Raw genomic sequence first — 10,070 nt, 5'->3', positions numbered from 1 at the left:
TGAACAAACTGGCTTTCAAATCTAGATTCCTATTCTTGAAGTTGAAAATCTCAGCACTGTTACAGGAAAGTTGTGCTAGCTCAGGACTGTGGGTTCAGTGTCAGGTTAGAGTCCCTCTCAATCTCAACCTCTTTCTCTGAAAAATGGAGTAAATGAGGTAAAATAGCTCAAAGAAATGTTGTCATAACCACATAAAATTATACATGTAAAGCAGTGATTTTCAACCTTTTTCATCTTATGGCACATAAATTACTAAAATTCTGTGGCACACTAAAAATGTATTTCTTGCTGTTCTGTCAAAAAAAATAGGTATAATTTCTATTCATTCACACAGGACAGCTATTGTTGGTTTTGGCTGTTGTCATCTTTTTTAATATATCCTTTTATTTCAAAGAGAGAGAGAGAGGGAGAGACAGACAGAAACACTAATGATGCGAGATAATCATTGATTGGCTGCCTCCTACACACCCCCACCGGGGATTGAGCCCACAACCTGGGCATGTGCCCTGACTGGGAATTGAACTGTGACCTCCTGGTTCATAGGTCAAAGCTCAACCACTGAGCCATGCCAGCCAGGCTGTTGTCATTTTTTAAATTTGACAACCTAAGGGAAAAGAGGTCAGTACATCTGACTAAATAGTCAGGTACTGCAAGTTTTAAAAATTTTTGCAGTTGAAAATCACAGATGTAAAGCAACAAGCAGAGTCCTGATATGGTAAGCAATTTTTATGATTAGTGTGTGATTTTTGTTCCATTTCTTCCAGAGAAAAATAAACACACAACCAAATTAAGGTGAAGAATATCAACATTTGAGAGGATAATTTGGGGGCAGGGACCATGTCAGCACTTCATATAAGTGCTTGAAATCTAATGTTAGAAATCTCAGGAATGGCTATAAGAAAGATAAAAACTCAATGGGCTGCAAATAGAGGGGAAAAAAAGACAAAAGGAGTTACTGAAGGGAAACAAAAACAAAATAAACAAATCAACAAAATAGAAACAGACTCAGAGAACAGACTAGTGCTTGTCAGGAGAGGGGGAGTTGGGGGACTGGGTGAAAAAGGTGAAGGGATTAAGACTACAAATTAATAGTTACAAGGTACTCATGGAATATAAAGCACAGCATAGGGAATATAGTCAATAACATTGCAATAAATATATGTGGTGCCAGGTGCGTACTAGAAATATTGGGGGAAAATACTTTGTAAAGTATATAATTGCCTAATTGCTATGCTGTATACCTGAAACTAATACAAAATAATACTGATGTAAACTGTAATTGAAAATTAAATTTAAAAAGAAAAGAAAAAGAAAGTCATCGGAGCTTTGAGAATAGAAGAAATGAAGCATGTGTTTCAGGAAAGGAAAAGAATCAGATTTAAATCCATGACATTGGCCTTTGGGGACTTCAGTGTTTACTTAGTTCTGAGGCAAGTGACCCATCACAGACAAGGGGCTCCTTGCCTAAGGAGCCTACCCAAGGCCCCCTTCACATCCTTGTTCCTCAGGCTGTAGATAAAGGGGTTCAGCATGGGGGTGACTATGGTGTACATGACTGAGGCAACTGAGTTGTAATGGGTAGAATGGGTCACAGCAGAACTGAGGTAGACCCCCAGGCTTGTCCCATAGTACAAGGAGACCACAGAGAGGTGAGACCCACAGGTGGAAAATGCTTTATATTTTCCCTCTGCAGAGGACATTCTCATTAAAGAGGAGACAATCTTAGAGTAAGAAAAGAGAATTCCAGTAAAAGGAAACACGCCCAGTAAGGCAGTAGTCACATACAAGAAAATGTCATTGATGAGGGTGTCAGAGCAGGCCACCTTGAGAATCTGAGTCAGTTCACAGAAGAAATGTGGAATTTCAGTACCTACACAGAAGGACAACTGCCTCATCAGTAGAATATGAGTGAGGGAGACCCAGAAAATGATGAACCAACACAACAGAACCAGGAAGCCACAGAGCCAGGGGTTCATGATGACCAGGTAGTGCAGGGGGTGGCAGATGGCCACATACCGATCATAGGCCATCACAGTCAGAAGGAAACCATCCAACCCAGCAAAAATCATGAAAAAATACACCTGAATGAAGCATCCGATATAGGAGATGGCTTTGCTCTGTGTCTGGATATTCAGCAGCATCTTTGGGATAATGGTGGAGGTGAAACAGATGTCAATAGAGGACAGGTTGGAGAGGAAGAAGTACATGGGCGTGTGCAGGTGGGAGTCAGAGCTGATAGCCAGGATGATGAGAAGGTTCCCAAGTATAGTGACCAGGTACATGGACAGTAACACACCAAAGAGGAAGGACTGTAGTTCAGGATCCTCTGAGAGACCCAGGAGCAGAAATTCTGATATTTCTGTGTAGTTTTCTGCTTCCATGTAGCTGGTGTGTCTGCTGGAGAAAGAGGCCAAATAAATGTTTAGAGAACTACCAACTGGAACATCAGCTAGTGGTCACCTTTAGATTCCACCTTTGTGAGGACATCTTTCTAATAACTATGATTCATTCAGACAAACGGTAGCCATTTTCATTTTAAATGTAATCGTTTAGCCCAGGGGTGGGCAACCTTTTTGTGAGTGCGTGCCAAAACCAGCAAAATCTCTGACTCAAAATTCTTCTGCGTGACAACTCTAATTTTTTGAGAACATGTTACGCCTACTTGATATCTCTTAAGAACCTTGAAGAAATAATAAAATTCATTCGAGTGACAAAAACACAGTATATGATGATGAAAAATACATTTATTTTTTAATGTATACATGTACACTGATAGTCCGACAGAAAACTTTAGGACTCCGTTTGATATTATCAGTGGGACTTTTGCTGCTGCATCACTGATGACAGAGATTTTACATCAGGTCTATATTTTGCTGGAAACCTGTCCATCCTTGTTGCTTGACACAGTCGCTGCAGGGAAGAAACATCTGCACAGCATATGTTTCAAGGGACCTGGTGTATATGGCATACTGTTCCTAATATGTTTGCTCCCCTTCTTAGGGCTATGTGTTCTAACCAGGGCCACCTCCCTGAGAAAGGTTGTTTCCCCAGGTGGGGATATTTCCCTGGAGTTAGGAGTTAACGGGACTAAGGAAGGGAATGAATCAGTAAAACCCCCTAGTGTTACAGAAATACCATGTACTACTTATGAAGAACTTGGACTAAGACTGTTGGCAATAAATTTGGGACTTGTTGGGCCCACATTCCCAGGGGTCTGCCCACCAGGGAAAGCACCGAAGCCTATACCCCTGGGCAGTCCCAGGGCAGTCCCAGGGAAAGCAAGCAGCGGGGCTGGGAAGACATAACCTTTACTGGGTAGGATAATCTCCTTTAGTCACTTCCTTGTAGCTTATCTGTAGAGCTGTAGAATAGTGACCTTGGAATAGCCCTTATAATGGAACACAGTAGGATAATTCTATCCTGTCCCTGGGGTCATGATTCCCTGTCACTTCTGCCACCATGTATTGGGAAAAGTAAGTTCCACCTGGTGCTGACCATGGCAGTCAGGCTGGTGTGCGATGCCAATACTGAGAGGATCTCAGAAGACATGGGAGCAGTGCTGACCAATTTTAACAGATCTTACTACTTCACCCTTCACTGCAAACACAATTCTGTCACTCTTCTCAACAGTTCACAACGTATAACTACTATTCCTGATGGCACCTCCAGAGAGTACCCTCCCCCAAAGATAAACCACTTGACACAGTAAAGAGGAATCATAACCATAATGGCAATAGAAAATGCATTTGAGAAAACATAACAGCCATTACTGTGTTAGCAGCCAGGACAGAGCCTCTCACAACGAGAGGAAACTGAGGACAATTTCTTAGCCCAGTAAAGAATAATTGTTCTTAAACTGCAGCAACCAATGTATTCTACAGAAAAACACTAAAATATTTGAGTTAAATTCATGAATTTAACTCAGACCAAGGCAGTCTCCTCCAGCATCAACCACTCCTGAATCAATAGTCTCCAACATCAACCATTCCAATGTCAACAGTCTCCTGAATATTCCAAGAGATAGGTAAAACAAGGAAAATAAATTAGTCTGAGGACTGAAGGTCAGAAACAACTATATCATTTCGAGAAAATATTGTGGGCACTAAACAATGAAAATAAAAACTATTAAGTGCTATGAGTAAGTCCACTCTGCTGCAAAACAAGTTAGGGACTATAAGAGAAAAATCCAGTCACATGAGGAACAGCACAAACAATACCTCGTGCACAGCAGATCTCCGTGAATAGTTAATAAATAAATAATTGGACACAGAATATCCAAGAAGAGCCTATAATAATGGGAAAGAGTTGGAGATCCTCTGGGAAATAACTCTTATTGGAGAGAAGCCCTAGATTCCAAAAAAGAGAGGGAAGGAAACAGAATAAGAGCTGGAAAAGACTAGTTTCAGTAGAAACTAAAGTACCTTAAAGCCACAGGGACTTCACCTTCGTAGACTTTCCTAGTCTCATTATTCTTGAGTAAAGCCCAATACTCACTCTCTCTCCTCTTTTTCTTCTGACTCAGCAGCCCTCACTTGGACATGAGGACCCTCTCTAAGGGTATCACTGAAGCTCTCTGTTCTCTGAAGTCTGTCCCAGGGAAGTCAATTTGGGTTTTCACATAGGCTGGGTCAAGTAATTATAGGAGATGGGCCACAGGGACATGTTATTATCATCTCAAGGGTTGAATTCTCAGAGCTCCTTATTAAAAAAATTATTCTATTGACTTTACTTTCTCCAAACAACATAGCTCCATTGGGGCACAAAGATAGCATAATAGAAAAATTTCAGCCAGTATTGTGTCTGCTGAGGCAACAGTGGGGACAGATGGTATTTTCTCCAGGAGGGATTTTCTTTTCTTGGTTCAACTTAAAAGTGACAAGGTGTCCCCTAAGGAATGTTTAATTTCCTCAGGAACCAACTTTCTATAATGTTCTTGCCTTGAAGAATCAGAGATTTTAAGAGTCACTTGGTGTTCACAGTGTCGTGCAGAGAAAGAGGTCCTTTCTGAAAAGTGGTTAATAGTTTAGAGAACGGCAATTTTCACCTTGTTTTATACATTACAATCAAAAGAACCCTTTCACATTGGGTTCTGTGGAAAGGACTAACAAAATGGGGACTGAAAAACTTCCCTTAACATTTGCTAGTGACATGGAAGCCTTTGATGATATTGTGGGGGGGAGCCCCATTTATTACCTCTACATCCAGGAGTAGGGGCAGAAATAACTCAGCTGAAGTGGGTGGAACAGTGAGTATTGGGGAAATATAGGTTCCAAACATAAATCACCTATACAATTTGTCAGCAAAGGGAAGAACAGAGGTAAAACACAGTCTAAAGGGAGTATGAAGTGTGGGAGAGTTAAAAAGTTTTAATAGACAAATATGGGACCATATCAATATGTAATTTCAAGGCGGAAGATCATATTTAGTGCAGGTATTAGAATACACAAGAAGTCTGGCCACATAATTCAGGATAAAGCATTCACCCTCAATCAATGACAATGATCATGTGTTAAGCCCAGATTTCAAGATCCCCAAAAGACCACCAGGGAGCGCCGTGTCTGATGCAAAAGCAGATAGAGTCTTTATTCAAGCTAGCTCGGCTCCCCAACCACACTCGCCGACGCAGCAGCAAGCAGCTGAGAGAGAGCTAGCCCTGTGGGAGGAGGGGTTTTATAGGGGGGTTGGAGTAAGGGGAGGAGAGAGGACTGTGGGCCCTGCCGATTGGCCAGGTGCAAGTCGGGGTCTTGTTACACAGGATGTGGTTGTGTCTATGGCGCGCACTTCCCTTGATTGTCATTGGTTAGTTTAAAGAGCAGAGGCTTGGGCTTCCAGGAAGAAGCTCCTTGCCGAGCACATGGCTAATGGCCGCTGTCCAAATATGGAGGATCCGGGGTAAGATGGAGGGCGTAGCCCTTGCCCTCTCACATGTGCTGTAGCTTCAGTTTATAGAAATCCTGGGTCTAGGAATCAAGGATTGGAAGTAGAATCAGCCCCTTGGAGAGCATTCATGTTGGTTCCCCTGTGGTTGAGCCCATCCTGAGTGAGGCCTGCAGAAAGGGGGTGCCCTGGGGTACAGGAGGGCATTGAAGGACAGGTTTGGTCTCAGTCTTCCAGAGGCCTGCCCCTACCCCCTGTCCCCTCCACTTGTAGACAGCCAGTCTCTCAGTCTCCCATGCTGAGTTGGGTTGGGAAGTACGGTAAGGATGTGTCTGTGAGGTGTTTTCATCCTCTGTGCTTCCCTCTGCAGAAACCTTTAGTCACCTTTGTGAGTTCTCTCCAGAAGGAAAAGAATGTCCACTGTGTGAGGCACACTGCTCCACCCCCCAGGCCACCAGTTCTCATGGACCTGGAGGGAGTTCTTCTGAACATAGAGGGGAAACTGATCGCAGCCTCTACTTTGTCTGCATAAGAAAGTTCTCATTTGAGAATACTGTCATCTGAAAATTTGGCTTTACCTTTACCTGGTCTTTATTTTTTTATATACAGGTAGAAAGATCAAATACTTTCTTAGGTGCCAATGGCATATTTCTGTATATTATAAACCAAGTTAATATCAGACTGTAATAAAAATAAAAGCACTTATTTGAGCCAAAGGAGTTGTAGCCCAGGAGGCACTGATTTAGTAACTGAAATTGTGCTCCACTGATTTAGTAACTGAAATTGTGCTCCAAAACAAAGAGGAGGCTGTCTTTTATAGAGAACGTTCCTGCCCGTGTTCCCAATTTTATGTCAGGAAAGTTTACAAATTGTACAGTTCTGATTGGTCCAAATCGTGCTTTGATTGGTTGGTATAGATGCAAATGAGGATACAATTGGTGTAGTTCTGACTGGACGGGACAGGTCTCAATCCATGGGTAATGGTAAAAGGAGATATGTGCCAGTGGATCAAAGTTACGTGGTGCACAAGTTCAACGTGAAGAGTATGTCCTCCATGATTGAACACAAATACAAAAGCTGAGCCTGCTCTCCTTACCTCTAATGAACAAAATTCTGTCCTGCCTCAAGGCTCTTCTTCTAAAGGGAAGCCTTTCAGCTGTTATGTCCTGTGGAAAGACACACTGCTTAGTAGCAGCAATTTCCTTTGTAAAGTCCCCCTTCCCAGGGACCCACTTATGTGAGAAGTAGCAGAGGAGTCAAGGAAAGAGAAAAGGTGGGAAGAATGGCCTGTGAGACAGGCAGGTTTGGTCTGAGTGAAGAAAGGGCCGAGCTGCACTGACTGCAGTCACCACCAAAAGACCAAGGGACAATTCCCAAGGCACCTTCAATGGATGGCACTACTGGAGGCTGAGGGAGGCAGGATAAAACTCATCTGGGTGGAATAGGACAATGTGAAGTCTATATGATGCAGGCAAAGCTGGAGAATAGTGGGAGAGCACGCGTGCCACCATCATTACTAAGTTTTGTTCACAGCGAGGCAATCATGCAGTCTCCACTGCTGTGTCCCCTGGAGGAGGCAGCCAATTTTTATCTCATGAGTGTGCTCTCCCTTCATTGTTTTTGATTATACCAAGCACTTCCCCGCAGGACATCCACATTCCTGTCAGATATAGCCTCTAGCAAGGGAGGCTCTCCCACACTGCCTGGGGTAAGGCAGCCTTCCATTTCTTGGTCTGGAAAGTGGGTACCTAGGGGCTTGTTATTCTGTTATAATTGGTACACATGGACTTTCACACTATTTTCTGTATGTATGCTGTTAATTATAAATCTTTAAGATGAGAAAACTCACAGAACAGCAGCATAGAAATAGGGTAGCAGAAACAAAAGCACTGCCTTTGTAATAGAATCATTTAACCTGTAGCTGATGTTCCAGATTGGACTTTTAAATCCTGTTAAAATGTTCACAATCAAAGTAACTAAAGCAAAAAAAGTTGGAAATGAAACTAGTAAAAAATAATATTGAATGATGTGTGGTCGACAGAACAATGGTCTCCCAAGGGTATCTACGGCCTGATTCTGGGGCCTGTAAAGGTGTATTAACCACATCTTTAATTTTCTCTATTCTGATGCTTTGATAAATTGGTGACTTGCTGACATTGGAGGGTTAACCAACTCTTAGAGACAGTTACAGAAAACTCACCCAAGAACACCCCTTGAACATGCAAACCAAACAATCCAGAGCCAATAACCCAACCCCCTTCCTTTTCAGGGCTCCCAAACTCCAAGTATCGACCTGCATTAATCATCCCAGAGTCAGGGACCATTCAGGGACAGCCCCCGTGCCCAAGAGCCTGTTGAAATGACTTGAACTAGAGAATCCTAAACCTGCTTACCCTGCCTCACCTATTCCTTCTATGGCCACCTGCCCTTCCTTGCTCACACAGCCTCCAGACCAGCCCCACTGCTTCCCTACGGAGACCCCACTGCATGGCCCACTGTGCCTCCTGTTTCTATGGAACCGTATGATAAACTTCTTCCTTCATGGCAGTCATTTCCAGGTGTGTTTGCTTTATCATACCTGATTAAGACAAATCCCAGGACCCCTTAAGACAATACCAGTTTACATGGCAAAGGGAAATTAAGGTTGTACAACAGCTAACTTTAAAACAGGGAGAGTATCCTGGATTATGTAGCGAGGCCCAATGCAGTTTCAAGGGTCCTTAAAAGTAGAAGAAGGTTGACATGGCAGTATGGGAAGGACTTTGATTGATGTTGCTGGCTTTGACGATAAAAATATGAATGAGACAAGAGGGATCAAGGAGCTGGAAAAAGCAAGTAAGCAGTTGCCCCTAAACATAGTCCTATTGACATCTTGATTTTAGCTCAGTGAGACCTTTTTTAGACTTCTGGTGTCCAAAATTATAAGATACTAAGTTTTCTTCTGCCAGGGTTCTTGTTCCGGCATTTAGAAGGGTTCAATCTGGAGAAGGGGTTGTGTGTAATTTAATAAAGAGTCCAGAGATGAAGCATAATTTTGAAAGGCATTTGGGGGTCAGATGAGCCTAGCTAAAGAAACTAAGATCTCGTCTCAGGACCCCATGCTTTTTATTAACCCAAATTGTCCTGAGGCGAGGCAGAGATATACACTTCAAAGGGTCAGGTTTCCTATATAGAAGCATTGCCAGAATGGAAGAATTTGCCTTCGGCTGTTCAGGTGTTTGGCCAGTAGGAGGCAATAACATGTAGATTAAGATGCCCTAAGCTGTCTGGCAGCAAGCAATCCTGCCAGACATTTCCTTGTCAGGTTTGGGGAAATGCCCTCAGCCACTCCAGATTCAGCCCTGCTGTCATGCTGGAATTGGCTTCTGGCATTCTTCTTTTATGTCATTAACTTTGCAGAAATTTATTAAAGCAGCAATAGACATCCATTACTCAATGTAAAGCTAGAATATTGGGGTAAAGACTTTAAGGTCAGAGAGGAGTAGCTATCTTTACTGTGATGTTTAGTGAGAGCTTTGCACACTCTGTTCCACACAGTTAGCTTTTGAAAATGTCCCCAATGACATTCATGATCAAATCCCAGTCATGGGCACCAACTTTAATTCTATTCCTATTTCACAGGCCACTACTTCTCAATCCATTTGCGACTTCCTCCCATGACCCCATCTGCTAAAATTAGAATTTCCCTGGGGCTTGCAATCCTCAAGTGAAATCATCTAATGGTTTTAAATGCCATTTATACACCGAAGACTCTCGAATGGAAGTGCTCAGCCTGATAAGGAGGTGGTTTTTCTCATGTACCAAGAAGTCTAGAAACAGGCAGTCCAATCGCTTGAGCAGATACCATTGCAGGGAAGGTGACCCTGTGGGGTGTGTGTGTGTGTGTGTGTGTGTGTGTGTGTGTGTGTGTGTTTTATTGTTTTTTTCCTTTATTGATTAAGGTATTACAAATGAGAGCCAAATTTTTTAAACTTAAACTATATAGGTAGGTACATTGTTATTAACTTAATTAGGGTACTCCTAAGCTGGCCTTTGCTAAAAACGTCCTCAATCTGATTGAGGTACCTTCGCTGAGGTCGACCCCTTCCAGCTCTCCCATCTACACTCGTCTTGTGTACTTGTTTCAGACAGACGAGTGTGGATGGGAGAGTTGGAAGGGGTCGACCTCAGCGAACGTGCCTCAAAACAACGTA

At 42.8% G+C, this 10,070-nt stretch overlaps 1 protein-coding gene across 1 annotated transcript; it reads right to left on the bottom strand.

Moving 5' to 3' along the window:
* Nucleotides 1-1,442: 1,442 nt before the first annotated feature.
* LOC132234183 (olfactory receptor 7D4-like) lies at nt 1,443-2,381 on the bottom strand. The gene has a single exon (XM_059695223.1). The coding sequence runs from the start codon at nt 2,379-2,381 to the stop codon at nt 1,443-1,445; it is 939 nt and encodes a 312-aa protein (XP_059551206.1).
* Nucleotides 2,382-10,070: the final 7,689 nt, after the last annotated feature.

Source organism: Myotis daubentonii, chromosome 5 (genome assembly GCF_963259705.1).
Source record: "Myotis daubentonii chromosome 5, mMyoDau2.1, whole genome shotgun sequence".
Lineage (NCBI taxonomy): Eukaryota > Metazoa > Chordata > Mammalia > Chiroptera > Vespertilionidae > Myotis > Myotis daubentonii.
This window is presented reverse-complemented; position numbering and strand designations above follow the sequence as displayed.